Source organism: Aotus nancymaae, unplaced genomic scaffold, assembly GCF_030222135.1.
Source record: "Aotus nancymaae isolate 86718 unplaced genomic scaffold, 86718_ANA_hifiasm-v0.15.2.pri h1tg000022l_1, whole genome shotgun sequence".
Classification (NCBI taxonomy): Eukaryota; Metazoa; Chordata; class Mammalia; order Primates; family Aotidae; genus Aotus; species Aotus nancymaae.
This window is the reverse complement of record NW_026988435.1, coordinates 23081093-23103840: the sequence shown is the minus strand read 5'-3', so window position 1 is coordinate 23103840 and position 22748 is coordinate 23081093. Positions and strand designations below refer to the sequence as shown.

Sequence of the window (22748 nt, the reverse complement as noted above, 5' to 3'; positions counted from 1 at the left end):
TGTGATTATAAAAAGTGGAGTTCTTTCCATTGTGGTTTGTGAATTTTAAGTACATTGTTTCCTGGAGGATATATTGGGTTAAGATGAGTTATTTACAAAGGTCAAAACAATCAACATTTTACTTTGACAGAAGTCTTTTTTTCAATGAATTTGAATGAAACATGTTAGTTGGGTCATAGCAAAATACTGATTCCTACATTTACAGGCCTTCCAATGCATTGGAAGGGAACATATGTCTTTACTACATTTTAACAGTATATAATGTAAATGCATTATTATTGATCCTGGATCAGAAATCTAAGCACTAGTGATGATATTGTGTCTGTTCCATGAATAAATAAGACACAGATTTACATGCTTTTGTGGTGATGATAGACATATAAATAGATAATTACAATATAATGTGATAAATCCAATGTGCTGTAGCAGAACTTAATTCAATAAGGGGATGTCAAGGAAAGCTTTCTAGACAATGGCCCGAGCTGAGTGGATAACAGCTAATTTCACACAGCTCTGTTCTATTTACTTACCTGGTTTTCCCCAGCCAGATTTCACTCTCAAGTTCACTGATCCCATTTCCCATGAATCATAGTCCTTCTAACCAGATATAAGGACAAATAACCCGATTTTTTAGTGTGTGTAACACAAGTAGTACATCCCACTGCCTTCGATACAATATTTTTGATGAAGATCAAAATATTCTTCAGAAGTGAGTCAGGTAATCACTGCAAAGACTTTAATCTTTGAGCCTGTGCTTATTAAATAGTCTCCCTAGTGCTCTAGTAATTGAAAGAAAGTTATATCCTTAATGAGAATTTGTCTAGACTGGTGCATGGTAACTGAAGGAAAACTTAGTGAGTTTAAAATGATGTGTGTTTGCTGCAGTGGAAAGTAATTTAGGAGTCAATTTATTAAAAAACCACTGTAGTCTCTGAAGATTATTTATGCAGATAGGGCACAAAATGCAATTCCCTTCAGATTCTAGTAAATCATATGAGGCCTATTTCATTAGCCTTTCCTTTTTCATATTAAACATTTTCATTTCCTACCAATTATTACATGCATAATAAATGTAAATAAAAAGTACCTTGAATAACATTTTCATGTCTCGATCAAAGTATGAAAGAAAACATTTTATACTGATGCAACAATAAAGGTTAAAAAAAACCTACGGTAGTGGGTTTTTTTAATGATATTTCCTAACAAATAGCATTTCCCTGTTACTAACCCAATGATTTACCCTGTTGCATCATTAAACTCTAGAAAAAAAAATCATCATTTCTGTAAAACTTTACAGAATTTAGGAAATACTAATACACCAAGAGTGGAGTTAGTTGTTTGAGTTCTACTAAGGTGGCCTATGAGGAATTGGGATTAATTTTTAAATCTCATATTAGTCCTGTGCAAGATAACTTCTACATATCAGAAACATCAAGTTGAGCCTTACATTCTCATATGCTAATAAGAAATGGAATTATCCCAGGGTTCTTCCATTGCAGAGGTGTTTTGCCACTATTGGAGGGGGGAGATTAAAATATTTTTCAATAAGCCTTTCAAAAACATAGAACATAATGATTTAAATTCTTATGTAATCACTGCAACGAGTTTGTTTGCACAACTTAGCACTGAGTTCCGAAACACTGGAAATAGAACCTGTTTTATCCAATTTAAGAAGTTGGTAGACATGTAGTGCTTCTGCCCTTGTTCATATTTTCTGTCAGTGTCACAAAGTTTTCAAATATGTATGGAAAGCCTTGACTTATTACAACTCAGGACACAAAACAACAACACAGATATGGGAACGGTAATAAAAAATAATGTAACCTTTGGCTTTAGGTTTTTTTTTAATTTGCTAACTTTACACAACAAATAAATAATATTTTACATTTAAAAAAAATTTTTATTTGCAACTTCAGCACTGAAGGCACTTTTATTTTGTTCTTAGCTGTGTTATCGTAGTGGGGTAGGTAAGCAAAACTTTGGGCAAGGCGGTGGAAAAAATTGTATTTTAATTTGGTTTAATTGATTTAACTACAAAGTCCAACATTTACTTGAAGCACAAATTGTAACTCTCATGTTTTCTCCATTTTAAAATTAGCAACACACTAATTAAAAACAATTAAAGAGCATATTATTAATAGCAAACTGTTTAACATTAATACTTAATAGATTTACTATCTAATAGGGTGGAGGAAAGCACAGTGATAAAATTATGTCTTCTCTGGGCAAAGGAGTGACAGTAGGTGTACCACTCACTTGCAATACAACAGCTACATCAGCTCTTGAAGGTACAGCCTGGTCATACACATTAATCACCTGGTCTCAGCCTCCGACATTTAGATTTAGAATGACCTAGGTGAGTAGATTTCAATGTGTTGTTGTAGGACCAAATTCCATCCCAGCATGGAATCACCTGGGATACATTTATAGAAATTCAAATCCTGGAATCCTACCTCAGGCCTACTGAACCCAAAAGTCTAGAGTAAGGCCAGGCAATCTGTGATTTAGTAAGTCTGTCAAGTGATTCAGATGCATTCCAGAGTTGAGAACCACCACCAAGGGTAAGTGCTCTCAACCTTTCTTTGTATGTCAAAGGGACTTTTGTCAGTCTGGAGAAAATTGGTTCGGAGAATCTTCTTTGTTTCTCGCTCCTACTTTAGCTTATACTTTTTTTTTTTTTTTTTACTTTTTAAATGTATTTATTATACTTTAAGTTCTGGGGTATATATGTAGAAAGTGCAGGTTTGTTACATATGTACACACATGTCATGGTGGTTTCCTGCATCCATCATCCCATCATCTACATTAGGTGTTTCACCTAATGCTATCCCTCCCCAATCCACCACCCCCTGCTATCCCTCCCCTAGCCCCCCACCCCTAAACAGGCCCTGCTGTGTTATTGTTCCCCTCCCTGTGTTCTCATTGCTCAACACCTATTATGAGTGAGAACATTAGGTGTTTTGTTTTCTGTTCATGTGTCAGTTTGCTGAGAATGATGATTTCCAGCTTCATCCATATTCCTACAGAGGACAGGAACTCATCCTTTTTTATGGCTACATAGTATCCCATGGTGTATTTGTGCCACATTTTCTTTATCTGGTCTATTATTGATGGGCATTTGGGTTGGTTCCAAGTCTTTGCTATTGTGAACAGTGCCACAATAAACATACGTGTATATGTGTCTTTATATTAGAATGATTTATGATCTTTTGGGCATATACCCAATAATGGGATTGCTGGGTCAAATGGTATTTCTATTTCTAGATCCTTGAGGAATTGCCACATTGTCTTCCATAATGGTTGCACTGATTCACACTCCCACCAACAGTGTAAAAGCATTCCTACATAACAGTGTAAAAGTCTCCACATCCTCTCCAGCATCTGCTGTCTCCTGATTTTTTAATGATTGCCATTCTAACTGGTGTGAGATGGTATCTCAATGTGGTTTTGATTTGCATTCCTTTAATGACGAGTGATGATGAGCTTTTTTTCATATGTTTGTTGGCCGCATAAATGTCTTCTTTTGATGTGTCTGTTCATTTCCTTTTCCCACTTTTTTATGGGGTTGTTTGCTTTTTTCTTGTAAATCTGTTTAAGTTCTTTGCAGATTCTGGATATTAGCTGTTTTTCAGATGGGTAGATTGCAAAAATGTTTTCCAATTCTGTCGGTTGCGGGTTCACACTAATGATAGTTTCTTTTGCTGTGCAGAAGCTCTTAAGTTTAATTAGATCCCTTTTATCTATTTTGGCTTTTGTTGCCATTGTTTTGGTATTTTAGTTATGAAGTCCTTGCCCATGTCTATATCCTGAATGATATTGCCTAGGTTTTCTTCTAGGGTTTTTATGGTGTTAATTCTTATGTTTAAATCTTTAATCCATCTGGAGTTAATATTTGTATAAGCCATAAGGAAGGGATCAGTTTCAGCTTTCTGCATATAGCCAGCCAGTTTTTCCAACACCATTTATTAAATAGGGAATCCTTTTCTCATTGCTTGTTTTTGTCAGGTTTGTCAAAGATCAGATGGTTGTAGATGTGTGGCACTATTTCTGAGACTTCTGTTCTGTTCCATTGGTCTATATCTCTGTTTTGGTACCAGTACCATGCTGTTTTGATTACTGTAGCCTCGTAGTATAGTTTGAAGTTAGGTAGCGTGATGCCTCCAGCTTTGTTTTTTGGGTTTTGTTTTGTTTTGTTTGCTTAGGATTGTCTTGGCTATGCAGGCTTTCTTTTGGTTCCATATAAAGTTAAGGTAGTTTTTTCCAATTCTGTGAAAAAAGTCAATGGTAGCTTGATGGGGTAGCATTGAATCTATAAATTACTTTGGGCAGTATGGCTCATACTTTTTAATATGTATTTTGTCACCCAAGTGAGACTTCATTGCCAAGAAATTTATAAGGATGTAGTTACAAACACAAAAGAATAAAACATCTCTTTTATGTTTTGGCACAATTTTAAATCATCTACCAAGTATCTTCTGCAATGTATAGATATTTAGTTTGTTACATAAAACACTGACAATTTATCAGTTTTATATTTTGAAGTATATAAATAAAACACACAGAACTACAAAAGAAATATATTACATGAAAAATAATTATAAAAAATTTTTAAATCCATGGAAATATGTATTTATTAACATATTTTTAAATCCATGGAAATAGGTATTTATTAACATATTTAATAAGATATACTAGTGACTGTGATGACTACTATAATATCAAAGGTGAACATAAATGATATTTTATATATATCTAGCAATGGCAATATGATATGAATGTATCTGTAGTTTGTTTTGGTGACCATATTATAGATGTTGCTAGTAATTTTGTAGTTACTCACCTTCATTTGTATGAGAAGAAGAGATTAAAGTTAGTAAAAATAAAGACATAATTATTTATTTTCCAACTACAAACCTTCTACATGTTATCATGAACTACAAGGCATTCCAAAGAGGTGAAGGACCCTGGGTGGAGTGAGATCCAGAGGTCTTATTCTCTAAAAGCCCAAGGTCATTCTGCCAGAGTAGTCTTCCCATTTCAGAGACACACATGATCTTTCATATACTCATTTCAGTAGAAAACAATATAGAACTTATACAACGGGTCCCCAAATTTTGACAGTTTGATTTCACCTGGTAATAAAAACAAAACAAAGACACACACACACACACAAAAAAAAAAACAACTTTTTTCTGCTATACCAGGTTTAAACACCCTATTGAGAATTATCTCTGACTTAATTCAGGACGTTTCTTAGCTTGTCATTCCATCTCTAGAATACTCTAACTTTGTTAGAACCACCCTCTACCCCCATGACCCCTGCATAGATGAAATCAAGTGGAGAAATTTTATAACCTGTATCAGAAATATGAAAAGGACATCATTAACAGAATGAAAAATATCCATAGCGAGGTTTTCACCACCCACAGACTGGTATTATTTCTTACTTGGGAAAACATTATTCCTCCTTTCTCCTACTAAGTATTTGAAAACATTTTATTGGGAATCAAGAGAGTTTTATGAAATGTTTCTTTGCACATTCACCATTTGGGGAGAATCTTCTTTGTCTTTCACTCCTATTTGGCTTACACTTTTTAATATGTATTTGTCAACCAAAGAGACTTTGTTGTCAGGAAATTACTAAGAATATAATTACACACACAAAAGAGGGAGGACATCTCTTTTATGTTTTGGCACAAGTACAAATCATCTACCAAAAATTTTCTGTAATGTATAGGTATTTAGTTTGTTATATAAACACAAGAGAGTATGTTTTCCCCTAAGGCAATGTCCTTCATCATTTCCTTATATCCTGTTATTTAAAGAAAGGGAAGTTTCTATATTCTAAAACAGAAGTAGGTAAGAACAGAAAACCTTAGCCCTATGAAATGTATAACGAAACCCTCCTTATTTATTCTAGTTTTATTCTAAAAAGTGCTTCCTACTGCTCAACTTGAAATTAGTGCTGTATATTCTATGACATGAAGAACAATTTTTGAATAAAGTTGACAAAATCCAATGAAATAATATTCCTTTTTTCTCCCTCCCTTTAATTTTTCCTTTTTTCTTTTGTTTTCCTTCTTTCTTCTTTCCTCATGTGCTTCTATTCCTTCTTTTCTTCCTCCATGGTTTTCTTCCTTTCTCTCTTCTCCAAAAAGGAACTGAGATCTATGTAACAACGAACATATGCAGTAAGCTTAATAGAATACTACACGAAAATAAGGTCCAAAGAATAAAGAGGCAAATCTACAAAACATGAAAGGTCGGTGAAATTGCTCACACTTATGTCTGAGATTTCTGGAGATCCATGCAAAGAGGAAAACATTAAAAACCATGTAATTTTCCTGATGAAATACAGTAAAATGCTAACAGTTCCACAGGTAGGAAAAGTTTTGCCCTACACTAAATTATAAAGGAAATTTCACACATATGTCCTTAGAAAGTAAAAATGCACTGAGAAAACTTAATAGCAAAATAGCAAATGTAGATGTGGGTGTCATATGCCTTCTACTCCAAACTAAAAAAAAAAAAAAAAAAAGAACTCCAACAGCAACAGCAACTAAGGAAATAGTGTTAAAATAGTAAAGTGGTTCATTTTGCCCAAGGTTTCCAAGATGTTGCCCAGAATAAGAGCCTATCTCTTTGACAATTTCCTAGAAGTATCACTTCTCTCAGACATATTTTGTCTCTTGCTCTTAATACAATAGTTTGCACAAAAGTAGTAATTGATTAGGTTAAGATTATTGTTTTTATTGACATTTCTTTACTTCTGAGTAAATGCTACCACCTCTTAAGGGTTGAAGTCAGAAAATCTAAAATTAATTAAACTTACCTGTTTGCTAAGAGCTATCATGGGACTAGGTGTGTGCTAGGTGTATTGCTATAAATTCAATACATGGTTGAGCAATTGTAGTTGAAATGTTTCCAGTTTGGAAATGGTGTTTACCTACCTGCCCACATGCCTTCACTCTCCTAGTGGGATGATTTGCCATCAAATCTCTTCTATCTACCAAGCCCCTGCCTATACAAATGGTCTCCCCGCCTTCTGTCCTGCTAAATCAATCCCCTTCTTTCCCTCCAATCTGAAAAGAAGAGACTATCCTTCTCCAAAAGCCTTTTTAGGCTAATCCCACTGGGCTCTATTCATTACTTAAGCCTTTTGGTATGTGAAATGAGCTACAGTGCCTAGCTGCAGGACTTGCAGCATGCATTATTATTCTTTTTAGCTTCAGTGTGTCCAAAGGCTTTAAAACATCCCTGCCTAAGCTCCTGCTCCAGGGAAGAATTCTTATCACAGCAAATACAGCCTGAGAAGCAAGACAAAAGGGAAGAAACCTAGGCAGGGCCTAAGAAGAGAGGCAGAAGCTTTAATACCATGCAAATATCCTTGTGATATCCTTTTTTCTCTCCCTAGAATTCATCTATGAGTATATTTTTATACTCCATCTATGACTTCAAAAATGATAATGGTTGTATCTATATGCTTCTTTTCTCACATGGAACAAAGTTCTCCTAAAGTAAGAAGAGCCTTTGAGATTATATAACCCATAAAAATGACAATAAGAGCTTAGAAATAGGTTTCCAGGAGGCATCAGTATGTCGACAAGGTAGTGCTATATAGTGTTTCTATGTGATTCTAAACTTCTGATTTCAAACAGCCATGTGAATGTGTAGTGAAGTTATATAAATGTGCAAATCTGGAGTATTTTTAGGATTTAGAAAATGTGCACTCTAGTTTTAATCTTCATAGAGTACCTCTCTAAAATTCAACAATGAATTTCCTTGCAAGAAAAGGAAACTGAAGCAGTAAGAGCCTCGGGTGCATGCTTTAGTTACAGAACTCAATATAATGATTCTCTCCGAATTCAATTTTTTAGTAGTTCTGAGATTTTTGTCTTTTAAAAGTAAATGGTGACTTAACATAGGGTAGTTAATCTTTCATTTTGTCAAGAAGATTTTTAATGTATATTTGTTGCCTCATCATTTCTTAAAATAAGGAATAGTTTTTTGTAAACTTCTCCTGCTTTTTAATCTGTTTACTGTAAAGACAAACAAATAAATTGTGTTTTGTCAGAAAAAGAATGAATTTGACTTGGCAGGATTTGAAATGCAGGTAGTCCTTTACAAATCCCAAATTTAACATGTAGGATTGACATCTGGGTAACTATTTGTATGAATTAATAGCCCTATATCATACTCTTATGTTGCTGGTAACAATATTAAGTACAAAAATATAATTATGTGAGAATTTTGTAACTATTTTTGAAGGAGTATTTTCTTCAGCTACTCTAAATAACCCGACAATACATTTATACTTGTTTACTTGTGTTAAATTTGAGACAAAAAATGTTGAAAAGATCATCTCAGAATATAAGATTACACATCTTTTATCCTTGTGTGTGTATATATCTCCATTTTTCTCTGCTGGATAGTGAAAATGCCACCATGGAGCAGCATTTGAGAATCTCAGGGTAGAACAGTTGGCATTTACTGAATACCCCTTATTCTTAAAGATTTGTTTCTATCCTTTTTTCTTCTAGAATAGGGATATGTTTTTTAAAAAATCACTGTCAGTCCTATCCGAGTGCATGCCAGAAGTAGATGTGTAATAAATAGGCTCGCTTAAAAATTATTTATAAATAATGTTTAAATATTTGTTCAATTTGCATTTTCTCCAGATTTTAGTATGAATTTCCAGAGAAATTAATGTATCTGGCCTGGTGCAGTGCCTCACGCCTGTAATTCCAGCACTTTGGGAGGTTGAGGTGGGTGGATTACTTCAGATCAGGAGTTCGCGACTAGCCTGGCCAGTATAGTGAAACCCCATCTCCAATAAAAATACAAAAATATTAACTGGGTGTGGTGGCACATGCCTGAGGTCCCTGCTACTCGGGAGGCTGAGTCAGGAGAATCACTTGAACCTGGGAGGCAGAGGTTGCAGTGAGCCAAGATTGTGCCACTGCACTGCAGCTTGGGTGACAGAGTGAGACTCAGTCTCGAAAGAAAGAAAAAGAAAGAAGAAAGAAGAAAGAAAGAAAGAGAAGAAAGAAAGAAAGAAAAAGAAAGAAAGAAGGAAGGAAAGAAAGAGGAAGAAAAAAGAAAGGAAGGAAGGAAAGAGGGGAGGAAGGAAGGAAGGAAAGAAAGAAAAGAAGGTATCCCTTCAGGCTCTGTCTTAAAAGAGATATTCAAGAGAGGGACAGGGGAAAAGAATAGCTATAGATAAATGAAGAGTCTAAAATCCACCTCTCCAACATCTGTTTTTAATGACAAAGCTTTCAAACTGTTTTCTCATTTAGACATGAGTGCCTTAAAACAGATTATCAGGTAACTAAAAGTATTTCAGATGTCAAAAAGCAGAGCCTCATGCCAATAGCAGAAAAAGATGCCGTATTTGGCTAAGACATGATTTCCTTGCTATAGCAGGCACCAGGATCACCTGGAGGGCTTGGTAAAAATAAAGATAGCTGGACCCTACCCTAGAGCAGGCCTGACTACTAAGATGGCTTGCAATGAAGCTGGAGAATTTGCCTTTTGACCTATGTTCTCTTCTGAGGCTGTTGCTGCTTGTCTGGAGAGCATCACTTTGAGAATGTGTCATAGGGAGTCAGGAACATGGAAAACTACCTAGAAGATTGTTCAACACATGGCAGGCATTCAGCAGAATGAAGAGACTTGAAATATGATCAAGCACAAGAAAAGAAGAGAGACGTATAGAAGATAGGTTGGTGAATAATGACTCTCCCAACCAACCAACTTTACTCTGGCAGCAGTGATGTTCACTAATCAACCAATTCCAATGATGTTTCTGGAGCCTGCAGACAGTAAAACACAGCTAAAACCTCTTTAATTTGGAATGGCATTGATATTTTTGAAAGCTGAGATTACTGTTATGATTTCTATCAAAACCTGTAATAATGGTAAAATTAAAGGTCCTCTAGGATCTGTTTTCATCTATATTTGGTCTGCTCTAAATGTGTGCGTCCTTAAATACAACTATTCTGCATCTGAGAAGTAGTTCATGACCTGGAGCATTGCAGACTTTCTACATTCTCAGCTACCCTTTGAGGTATTCACACTTCTTTTGTTTTCTAAGCCATAGCAAATACATTTTATATACATATTTAAATAAAATGATCCTTCTGCCCATGTGGAGGAATAGTATAAGATCTAACAATAGCAATTCCAAGGCTCATCTTTCCTTTGGTAAATCACATTTCAGGCTTTATTAAAGAATGGTAATAGCTTTGTGTGTTTGAGTTACTTTTATCTGTTTATAAAAATAAAAGTGCAAGATTTTAATTCTGGAACACTAAATAGACATCTATTGTCCCAGCTCTGTGTTCAGTAGATTAAAGATACTAAACAAACACTCTTTCAGCTTGATAAAAGCATTAAAAGAGAGAAGAACCACCTTCTAAATAGTTCTTAACTTCTTATTAATCAGAAAGCTTTGAATGATAATTGGAAATTCCCTGGAAACAGACAGAAAGGGATCAGTGTTGGCAATAGCCTGGGGAAGCCATTGGCCCTTCTTTTAAAGAGGCAGTGGGTAGGTCCATCACAGTACTCCAAAAGGTAGAACCACATCACCTCCCTGCTCTGCAATAGAAGAGAGCAGAAATCAAGATGTTTCCAGCCTAAAGGCATATTTTTATATGAAGATTAAAATCTGAAATAAATAAAAGGCAAGAAACAACTTAAAGAATTAAAAGCTAAAAGTCTCCAGCTAAGTCTGAAAAAGAGCATCAGGATAATTCAGAGAAATCTTCAATTAAAGCTCACAGCTGAGAGCATGGGAATTGTAGGTTTTCAGGGAAAACAGAGCCTGGGGCCTAAATGTCTTTGATCACACAGAGGTATCTCTATCTCCACCCCGTGGTTCCTCGCCAATTGACACTTACAGGCCAAGGCAACATACTCTCTCTTTTAAAGCAATCACATGACTTCCTTTAAATTAGGGATTGTTAGCTTTTGAATCGAATGAAATATCAAGAACAAAGCAACGTTTTGAGAGGTAAACACTGTAAATAGCCTTTGTCTATGTTGTTCTCTACAAGTACTTTTTAAAAGATGATCTGAGAAAAAGAAGCTGTACAACAGGAGAAAAGCTTAATAAATTACAGTGCATCAATGTTGTGAAACTGTCATTCAAAGTGGTTTCTATGGAAACTATTTGACAGCATAGAAAAATCAGATTTATAAAACCAGATGACTAAGTGACATATGTAATGATTTTAACTTTGTAAAATAATATATAAGAATGCAAACAATGACTAAAGATATTATATTAAAGTTAAAATTACATTTCATGTGATTATAAGTAATTTTACTGATTCGCATCATACTTTATATGGGAAAATACTTGAAGTTTTATATTAAAATATTAATCTTTTTGGCCAGAATCCCATAATACGTTTTAATGTCCACAGCAGTAAGGAACTAAAAGTCTAGCTTATGATCTTTTCTTTAGGTTTTTGTTTTGTCTGTATGCTTTTTTTTTTTTTTCTCTAGGAGTGGAAACTCATCAATGCCAATTTTCTCTACCGATGGTGGACCTTTTGTCAAATTAAACACAGCACCTGATGGCAGCTTAATACTAACACCCAGGTGGGTCCCAAAACCTGTTCTTAGACTAGTGGTACAGAAGATAGATTGTTGGAGCCAATCAGATTTGAATGCTATTACATACTGGTCATAAAACCTTGAAAGTTATTTGACTTATATTATTCTTTAAGTAATCTCAAACTGTATCTATTTAGTATTATCTGTTAACATTTTCCAATCTTAAAATATATAAGATATTCAAAAGAAATACTCTATATGTAAATTTCTGGCACACTCATAGGGATTTGATGTGTTTTAATTTTATACGCTTTTTTATCCTTAGCCTCACATTAATAAACAATTAAATCACATGGAAAGAAATTGTGAGAACTGGGATAAAACAGGTCCAGTGTTGATCAAACTAAAGAAGGCAGCACAGATTAGCTACCACTGAAAGAGAAGAAAGAGGGAAGAATCCTGATATTCTTTCCTCTTCGTTGGCAAATAGAACATGCATATTAAATGAAGAAGTCTAGACTTCTCATTGTGTCTAAGTATTCTCTTTTACTTTTTAATATAAGGTTTACGTTTATAGCCTTTGCTAAGGTTTTAAAAAGCAGCATCTTTTCTGTATCCAAAGAGCTGTTTTAGCTTAGATTAAGTCATTTCTCCTATTTGGGTGTTAATAGTAATTCTTGTTGAAATTGGCTTCCTAATACTACAGTACGATTAAAGAACAGCTGTGGGTGGGAAGAACATAACCGCAAGAAGCCACAACTACTAACAAGGATTTAAGATGCTTTGCTGGTATATTTATTTAATGGTAAAAATGAAATTAGATAATTATTCAGTTTCTCATGAAAAGATACCATTTCTGTGAGCTTAACCAGTAAAAGAATAAAACTGGTAAAGAAGTATTTTTAGTACCAATAAAAGAAACTTTGCAGTTGAATGTTTTATATCAATGTTTGCTAGGCCTTGACTGACATTATGAGTCTCATCGGATATGAAGCAAAGCATCTGCAAGTGAGAAAGCAGGCTTCTAGATTTCCTTTCCTATAAGGCATATCTAAATTTATATTACCATATTGATCCTGAAGCAGTTTGTATGCTGAGAATTTCTTCTATTTTTCATGTCTTAGAGGCATTTAAAAATTTGTAAGAAAAAATCTTTAAAATCTTTTATGTTAATTATATGCATGCTTCAGAACAGAACTAGTTTATTCTACGCTTATCAGCAAAATGCCAGTATCATTTTCCATTGATGTCACTATTATAATGTATGTTTGTGTTATTTGAGACATCATTTATAGACCTATTTTAACCTTTCATCGCGTCAACAAGTCAGTTAATTCAATTTCCTTAATCCCTTCCTTAATCAGCCACATTATATTGGGTTGGCAGAAAATCAGACATGTTCATTTATTTATTCATTTGGTTAATTTATTTATGCATTTATTATTTATTGCATAGATGATTATGTTTGTAACCTTATGAAAGCTGGTGCTTTTGAAAATGTCCTTAAAAAAATAAATAAATAAGAAAATGTCCTTGCACTAGTGGTTGTAATAAAAAATAAGTAAAAGAAGAGGAGGTCAGGGAAAATGATTCAGCCAGCTATAAAAGTCTACTGACCTATATTCCGATTATTTAACCTATTGTCAGATATATGCAAGACTCAGACCACCATCTCCCACCACTGGGTTAAAAAAAAAAAAAAAGGAGTTAATTGAGATTTCCTTTGGGGTTTTATAAATACATGTCGATATGTCTAGATTGACATACATGCATGCACCCTAGTTACTAAAATGGTAGACCTCCTTATATTTCAACTAAAATTATTCTGTATTCTAAAGAATATGCCAGTCATACAATATGGAGACATATGATTTCAAATAAACTTTAGCGTATATTTTCCTGAAACGCTAAATTGCTTTGATTGGATATATGAATCTTAGGTCTTATTTATGTTGCAGTTTCAAAGATCTAAACAGCATACACAATCAGCTGCAGCTAAGTATGTAAATGTAAGTCATTGCACTTATATGTGTATTCGCATGTATAATGTGCGTGTTTTAATGTAGCTGATATTTTCACTGGTTGCCTTTGGAAATAGTGGGAACAAGTACTCTAATTTCTTGTGTTACGCTGATCTCTAGTGGCTGATAAGTATAATGCATTGTAAAGGAAATTTGCTTAGTTTTTGTTTAAAATGGAATTCGTGACATTAAAAAAGTTGGTATTTAAATTTCTAAGCAGGTGATGAGTTTTCAGTAATTTATGCCTAAGCTTTCTTTTATATGTACTTGTTATAAGTCTGCCTTCCTTGAAAGCAGCACCTGTGATGCATTCGTCATTCAATTTCCTGAATGAAGCACACAGCCTCATACACAGTGTTGGGCACGTAATATTGTGGGATTGGCAATACTGAGGGATACTCTGTGTTACCAAATGATGAAAACCAAGATTGGTTCAAGTAAAATAACAATATCTACCATTTACAGAATTTCACTGTGTCTAAGGCCCTGTAATAGTTTTATTGCAAATACTGCTTTTTATTCTCACAACACTCCAATAAAGTACTATTACCCATTTTATGGAAGAAGAAATTGGGTCTCAGGGATACTGAGCAACTTCCCCCGAAGTCACATAGCAATGGTAGAATAAGGATGCAAACTCACCTCTATTTGACATTGAACTGGGGCTTCTTCAGCTTACGATTCAGTCTCCCTACATTTTGTATATGAGACATTAAGATGTTCATTTTACTAAAGCAAAAGCAGGATAACCTACACAATGTTTGACTTTAAAGTATTAAGTGAGTAATTTTTAAAATATGATTGTTCTTCTATTACAGTCAACGGTGTTTACAGGATTCCTTGATTCTGTTACAATGTAACCATAAATGTAAGTAAGTATGTTCTCATATCCCCCTTCAAGCAGTCTGTTTAAAATTCTGAATGGACTTTTTATGTCTGAAGTTATTTTGCTACCACTCAATTTTCACCATCAGAAATAAATGCTCTTTCTCCAATTATTTTAATAGCTTGTGGAAAAAAACTGGTGGCTCAAGACATCACCCCAAAGATTGTTGGAGGAAGTAATGCAAAAGAAGGAGCCTGGCCCTGGGTCGTGGCTCTGTATTATGACGGCCGTCTGCTCTGCGGTGCCTCTCTCGTCAGTAGTGACTGGCTGGTGTCCGCTGCACACTGCGTGTATGGGTGAGTGTGATGCCAGGTGTCTCTTCCCAAACGAGGTCACCACGGCAGCCACTGCCAAGCGTCCCATTTTATGCAGACTCACAAACCATCCCACCAGGGAAATCCTGCTTTTTATGACATTATAAACATTCCAATTATTTTCCCATTAATGTCATGTATGAAAACAGAGATAAATTTTTAAAAATTATTCTGCATTAGATATATATATTAATGATTCTACATTAGATATAACATCATTAGATCCTTTTACATACATAAAAATAGACATTTTTGCCAATTCACAAGGTAAGCATTTTTAAGAGTGTGAAATTAGTATTTAATGTATAGATGTACTGGTTACCATTCCATTTGTCCAATATTTATTGTTAGTAAATTGTCAATATCAGAAAGTATGCTTAGGTAGTCCTCAAATTACAACTATATCGTGCTCTAGAAGTTCATGGATAAGCACTTTGTTGTGAATTAGGATAAAAGTACTTAGTTCTTAAGTCAGATCTATTTTGATTGCTACCTATTAACTGAAATTTAGAACTAGTATCAAGCATATTTAACTCTGTTTTATACTGTAATAGAACAAGATACATGTTGAATTCTGGCATTTGTTTTTGCAGTACTACAGGAGAGACCAGAGTGGTTGGAAGTGGGCGGGAGTAAAGGAGGAAAAAATAAATAATCCTGGGCATAAGAAAATGTGTATTCTCCTCTTCCACATGAAAGATGCCACCTCTTTAGGTAGTCACATAGTTCTGAATTCGGTCAGGAAAAAGGGAGCTTCCTCATGGAAGATGTATGAGCCTAACCTAGGACTCATCTCCTGTCCCTATGCCAGTGAGCCATCCAATGAATGACCTTACCCATGAGGATTAGATTAAGCGTCTCTGTAGCCAGCATCCAGAACCACTGAGGAAAGAACCATGCGTGCTCAGGCGTGGAAGAGGCAGCCTTAGTTAATCAGGTTACAAGACTTAACTTTCCTTACATCCACACAGACATTTAAGATCCTTGAGTAAATAAATAAAAATCGTCAGACACAGAGATTGTGAAAATTTTAAAGGAGATAGGGAAAGCCAGGTAGAATGAGCATTAACAGATTGTACCTATGGCTAAATACCCATTATATCAGAGTAAAAGTAGACTCAAACGCATAATCCCAGGACTTTGGAGAAAAAGGATCCTCAGCTAGATCTCAGGTTTGCCAAATAGCTGGTCTCCAAAGGAGCTATCCACAGCACCACCCCATCTACATCTAAAGCTATCTCTGATTCTATGGAGATTATATTACAGCCTCTCCCATAACTAAAGTGCACTCTCTTGACTTTGCTTCCTTCTAATAATCATATTGTAATTTATTTTCATACTGTAACAAGCGTCTGTAGAGGCCATTTTTCCGTCCCCTGCTAAGCCTGGCTTTAACCTTTATCTACATATATTGTTTGCTTTGGGCAAGTCACAGATAGGTAACATCTATATCCTAACTGTGTTGCAAATTAAAGCTAGTTTTAGCTAAAGAGTCAGTATTTTCTGTTGCACATATGTAGATCTTAATAAGTTAGCAACTTTGCTATATTAACTTTGAATTTGGAAAGTTCCTGTTTAATGTTCTTGCTGAACATATGCTTTCTAAATGTCAGTCAGGCTCGCAGTAATATTAGTGATGTCTTTAAATTATCAGTTTTACAGATGTACTTCTAATAGATCAGTGATACCAATATCATAGCTTTCCAAACCACAAATATATGAAGAAAATAAAAAGGCAGTTTTGCCTGGTATAAACACATGTCCAGTCGCTACCAGAGAGGAGTCCGGATCCAGATGCCAAAAGGGGATTCTTGAATCTCACACAGGAAGGAATTCAAGACGAATTGCAGAGTGCAGTGCAAAAAGATTGTTTATTGAAAGCTCCTGCGTCACGGGGTAGGGCATCCTTAGAAAGCAAGAGAAGGAACACCCTTTAAGTTTTTCTTATATGTGGATCTTGTCTATGTAAAGACTAAACAAAACTGTGTGTACACAAGAGTAAGCGTGATAAAATTTATTATTCTATTGATTTAGAGAAAATAATCCTTGACATTGCAGTGTGTCAAAGCATAGTTATCTTGAAAGCATATATTGTTATGGGTGTTGAGACATCTGGACTTTCCATTGTCATAGGAATATGTCCTGTAGGTATCTATAGGCTGCTTTCTCAACTGTAAACATTTTATGACTATGGGTCATGACCAGCAAGGAATGTGTCTTGTTAGTCTCAAGATGTGGCTGAAGTCAAAGTGGTGTTACTTTGGTTCTCCTATGCTCCTGCTTCTCTAACACAATCACATAGGACATTAAAATGTCTTTCAACTTAAGCACAAGCAAAGGTAAGTTGTATTAGAATTGTGATGAATTCAAAATTATCCTTACCTACCATTGCATTTTACTCTCTTTAGGGATTCAAAGGAATTATTTTTTTTTCTCTAGTGCCTAAGAGTTTTCTTGCTTTCTGCTCATGTCTCTACCAAAGAAAGTTTCTGATATTCTTTTAGATTGTTTAATCAAAAACTGTTTTTATCAGTATGTTAATACTGACTCTTATCTGTCTATTTAAAACCCTAATTATGCTATGAAAAGCTTAATTTCCTAATAAAAAGAGTAACCCAGATCAAGCAACTTACTGAACTCATGCTACACAAGTGGCTTGCCCTCAGTGTAAACCTTTTCCAGGTGTTTTAAACAGCAGGTGGTTAAATGGTTTAATTGAACAGCTCTTCTGTTTAATCTTATCATCAACCCTTCATTTGCATTCCTCAGGCTAAGTTCTCCTGAATGATTCTAAATAAACTTCCTCCTGTTCTGTTTCTCTATTATGGTGTTGTCCTTTTGCAACCTTCAAAGAAGGATTTGGGAAAGGGTGGGCCAACATTGTTGTGGTTTAAAGGGCAAGTATGACTTTGAACCAAAGGACAGGATTTCAATCCTATATATGCAGCCAACCACATGTGTGATTATGGACAAGGAACTTAGTATCTCCAAGTCTCAGTTCCTTATCTGTAAAAAGTTCATAAGCATCTCTATCTTGCTTGTCAGGACAACAATCAGATGCTGCAGTGCTTTTGCCTACCACAATTCATTGCAAGAATGTGCAATAAAATGTTTATTGTGTTGCAGTTCCTGGATAGGAAAGCTCTATGAAAGAAGAGGTCAACTATTGCACAACAGATATTAAGCATATTTATATTCTGAAATTTTTATATTTATGTAATTTCAAACATGCATAAAAATTGCAAAAATAGTACATAAAGCTCTTTATACCTTTACTCAGACTCACCAATTGCTTACATTTTCCTCTGTATATTTTACTGTCATCCCTTTCTAAGTCTGGAGACTTCTTTTTCTGAACAATTTACTAGTAGGTTAGATGTATTTTTATATTCTCAAGTACTCAGTGTATTTTTACTAAAAACAGGGGTATTTCTTACAGAATCACAGCAAATCATGGATATTTAACATTAATGAAATACAATTCCATTTAATTGTCAAAAATATGCTCTTTATTTAATTCATATTTGCCATGTTAGAACCAATTCAGGATAATGGATTGCGTTTGGATGCTACACTTTGTTTCATCTCCTTTAGTCTAAAGTAGCTCCTTTCTGTATTTCTTGTTTTTAACATTTTCGAATACAGGCCAGTTATTAGGTAGGAAAATTCTTCTATTTGGAAAAAATAAAATAAAATAAAGAAAAACCCTTCAAGCTTACTCCTTTATCAGCCTTAATATAGTCCCACTCTTTGAGAACTTCTTTTATTTTCTGTCAAAATAAAATGTTCCAGGTTAATCTTGTGCTTTTTCTATCCTAGCCCTCAAGTCAACCTCTCTATAAAAAAACCTTATTTCTATTTAACTAATTTCAGTTATTTCTGTATTTTGGTAAACATGTTATTGTGTGCATATGGCTACTGTATACTTTTCCTAAAACTACTCAATGAACAAAGCTATATTATATACCTATAAATATAAACTCAAAACAATGACTCCAATTCAAATAGAATACTACAGGGTAAATTCTCATCTTGTCTTCTTCTGTATTTTTACCTCTTGATTCCGATACTAAAAAACATTGTTCCTGTTATCCACAAACTATTGATGTATTTGCTGAAGCCTGGAAAGCCTGGAACACAAAAAGGAGTTTGATAATTGCTAATTCACAGTACTGCATAAAGCAGACTCATCAACCAGGATTTAATATTTGTTTTCCATTCTTTTTTCCTGCTGACATATAGCAAAATGCATAAACTTAAGTATACAATTTGACGCATTTTTTTAAATGCGTGCACCTGTTAAACTGACATTTCTCTCAAGATATAAAACATTCCGATCATCCAAAAAGTTTCTTCATTACCACTTTCTAGTCGCTCACATCCCAGCTTCTGGAAGCAAATATTGAGTCACTTGGATGGGCAGTCATATATAGATTTATAGTCTGGATCACATTCATTGAATAGACATCTATTAAAGATGAAATTAATAATAGGGAACCTCTTGCTAATATCTCATTCTTTAATTTAGCTTTTCAGAGCAGACCAAAAACATCACATGGATTACCTGGTTTCTTATTGAAACAATTCCTTAAAACATATGTTAACATTCCTGAAATAAATAATTTCATATATGAGGTATCTGGGGCATACTATTTATACTTTATTTAGTCCTCAGTTTATACTTTTTATACTTTATATATACTTTCATAAATACTATGTATACTTTATTTAGTACTCAAATTATTAAATTGATATAACTAATAAAACTTTGAAAATCAGCTTTTTAAACAGTTGAGCATTTGAAATAAAATAACATTGCTTGATACCATAATTACAATTTAAAATTTTAATTTTTTTGAATGCCTCAAATGCTTTAAGCAGAACGCAGAACACATAAATATTTATTTATATTTTATAAATATATATTATTACATTTATAAATATATATTTTATTATATTTATTTATTTATATATTATAAATAAATATGTGTTCTGTGTTCTGCTTAAAGCATTTGAGGCATTCAAAATGAATTTTAAAAAATATAAAAATTTTTCATATATATATTTATGTGTTCTGTGTTCTGCTTAAAGCATTTGAGGCATTCAAAATGAATTTTAAAAAATTTAACCTGAACCCAGGAGGCAGAGGTTGCGGTGAGCCGAGATCATGCCATTGCACTCCAGCCTGGGTAACAAGGGCGAAACTCCGTCTCAAATAAAAAAAAAAAAAAAAAAAAAAAAATTTAAAAATTTTTCAATACCTAATTTCTACTTAAGCCTACTCTAAAATATACATTTAATGAGTTTAATTTTATTTTTCCATTTATCTACTTAGAGTCTTATCACTCTAGGGAGTTAGGCTTGTAATATACAGTGTTCTTCAGAATGCAGAAATACTATAATATCATTTTAAGATTATAGTAATATTTGCAGATAAAAAAGAGGAAGAGCATTTTCTTAGGACAATAGAGACTTCTTTTTTAGATTTTTTTGTATAAATTTATGGGGCACAAGTATAATTTTGTTAAATGGGTAGATTGCATAGTGATGAAGTCAGGGCTTTTAGGGTATCTATCACCTGAATAACATACACTGTACCCGTTAATTTCTTAATATCCACACCACCACCCCCACAGCACGAACCTTCTAAGTCTCTATTATCTCTCATTCCACACTTTATGACCACTATACATTATTTGGCTCCCACTTATAAGTGAGAATATTTGAAATTTGTCTTTCTGTGTCTGAGTTGTTTCACTTAAGTTAATGGCCTCCAGTTTCATCCATGTTGCTGCAAAAGACATGATTTTATTCTTTCTCCTGGCTGAATAGTATGACATTGTGTATATATACCACATTTCTTTATCCAGTCATCTGTTGATGGACACTTACATTGATTCAGTGTCTTTTCTACTGTGAATAGTGCTGTCATAAACACATAAATGCAGATATCCTTTTGATACACTGATTTCTTTTCCTTTGGATAGATTCCTTGCAATGGGATTACTAGGTCAAATGGTAGTTCTATTTTTAGTTGAGAAATAGTCGTAGACACTAGAGATTTCAAGGGTAGGTTTCACATAATACTGATTTTGGTTACAGCTTAGATCTTGGATCATTTTCGAAAATATTTCAAGTTTTAGCTGCTGGTCACCTTTTTAAAAGTTAATATTATCTTACTGTATCACTAACACTTTTTAGATTTATGTCTTTATTAGAGGTTTTATCAACTTCTAATCTTGTGTTTCCTTGTAAAATTATGTATTCTGTAAGTTTCTCTTGACCCGTATTGTGCAATTCATTTCCATGACACCATTCTATTAGTACTATTTTTAATAACATATTTCTATTTAGAAGGTATCTCATTATAATTATTAGAGCACTCAGAAATTCTATTTCCTAAAAGTTTCTATCATATCTCTGAAGTTACCTCTACTTTGATAATTAATTCATCTTGGATTACATTGTTGAGCCTCCTTTTTTCTTATTTTGCATAAGCACTTGTTACACAGACAAGGAATATTTTAATATTTAGAGTATAAGACTCTAAATATTAAAAAGAAAAAGAGCTGGGCAGGGTGAGGAAGACTGAGGAAGAAGAGAGAGAAATGATGTGAACTGATATCAACACTGCCTCTTTACCTGACTGTTATGAGGAACCAGTGGTAATGCTCATTCCTTCCTGATCCCGGATTGCTTACTGTTTTTTATATATCCATTCAATCAGATGACATTTGCTGTGCTAAGCATTTTTCTAAGTTTGGGGGATGATAGTGCTATACAGACCAACAAAATCCTTGCACTGATAAGGTTTAGATGACAGGTTAAGGCTGAAAAACATTCAAATAAGTACTTTAGCAGTAATGCATACAATAAAGAAAAATAAAAGTAGTATGAACAGAAAGTATGATAAGAGCAAAAAGGTTGTTTTCAATACAGTGGTTGGAAAAGCTTCGCGATTGAAAATGGAAGGAAAAATCTAAAGAAATGAAGGAGAATGTTACGCAAATTTTGTGGAAGATAACAGCAAACTATGATGCTCTGGGGTAGAAGTGAGGTAGACTTATTCCAGACACCTCAAGAAGCCCTGCTGCTGTTGCCCAGAAAGGGATTGGCAGTGTGGCACGGAGGAGTCTGGAACTATGGATTGAGCCCTGGCGAGAACTTAATAGGCTATGGTAAATAGGATGAGGGACCATTTGGAGGGCTGAAGACTGACATTATCTAATGAGGCTAATGTGTGAAGTTGGGAGGAGCAAATGTGAAATCAGGGAGACCAGTTACAACCATAGATGAAGAAGCTGAGGAAGTGGCTGGATCTCATTGGTAAGTTCTGATGGGTGGAGTCATCCACATTTTTTAATAATTATGGATATGGAGTAAGGGAAAGAGAATGGAGTAAGTGTGGATATCATTTACTGAGACAAGGAAAACAAGAATAAACAGGACTGGAAAGAGAGTAAGAGTTCCTGAAAACAGGAAGAACAGGATTGGAAAGAGAGTAAGAGTTTTATATATTAAGTTTGGGACTTCCTATTAGACATCCAAGTTGGTATCAACCAATGATGTCAGCACATGGACATACATATCTAGTTGTAGGGAAGAAATCAATAATTAAAATACAAACTTAGGAGTGTAAATTAGTTCAACCATTGTGGAAGACACTGTGGCAATTCCTCAAGGATCTAGAACTAGAAATACCATTTGACCTGGCAATCCCATTACTGAGTATATACCCAAAAGATCATAAATCATTCTGCTATAAAGACACATTCACATGTATGTTTATTGTGGCACTGTTCACAATAGCAAAGACGGAACCAACCCAAATGCCCATCAATGATAGACTGGATAAAGAAAATGTGGCACATATACACAATGGAATACTATGCAGCCACAAAAAGAATGAGTTCATGTCCTTTGTGTGGATGAAGCTGGACATCCATGTCCAAAACATGGATGAAG

The 22748-nt window shown here is 34.3% G+C and overlaps 1 protein-coding gene across 1 annotated transcript in view; it reads left to right on the top strand.

Moving 5' to 3' along the window:
- TMPRSS15 (transmembrane serine protease 15) overlaps positions 1–22748 on the top strand; it is a 124656-nt gene that overhangs the window by 86834 nt on the left and 15074 nt on the right. The window contains exons 20-22 of the mRNA XM_012444772.2: positions 11512–11607; positions 14402–14451; positions 14591–14765. Coding sequence (XP_012300195.2) covers positions 11512–11607; positions 14402–14451; positions 14591–14765 — 321 coding nt within the window. The remainder of the gene's footprint in view (positions 1–11511; positions 11608–14401; positions 14452–14590; positions 14766–22748) is intronic.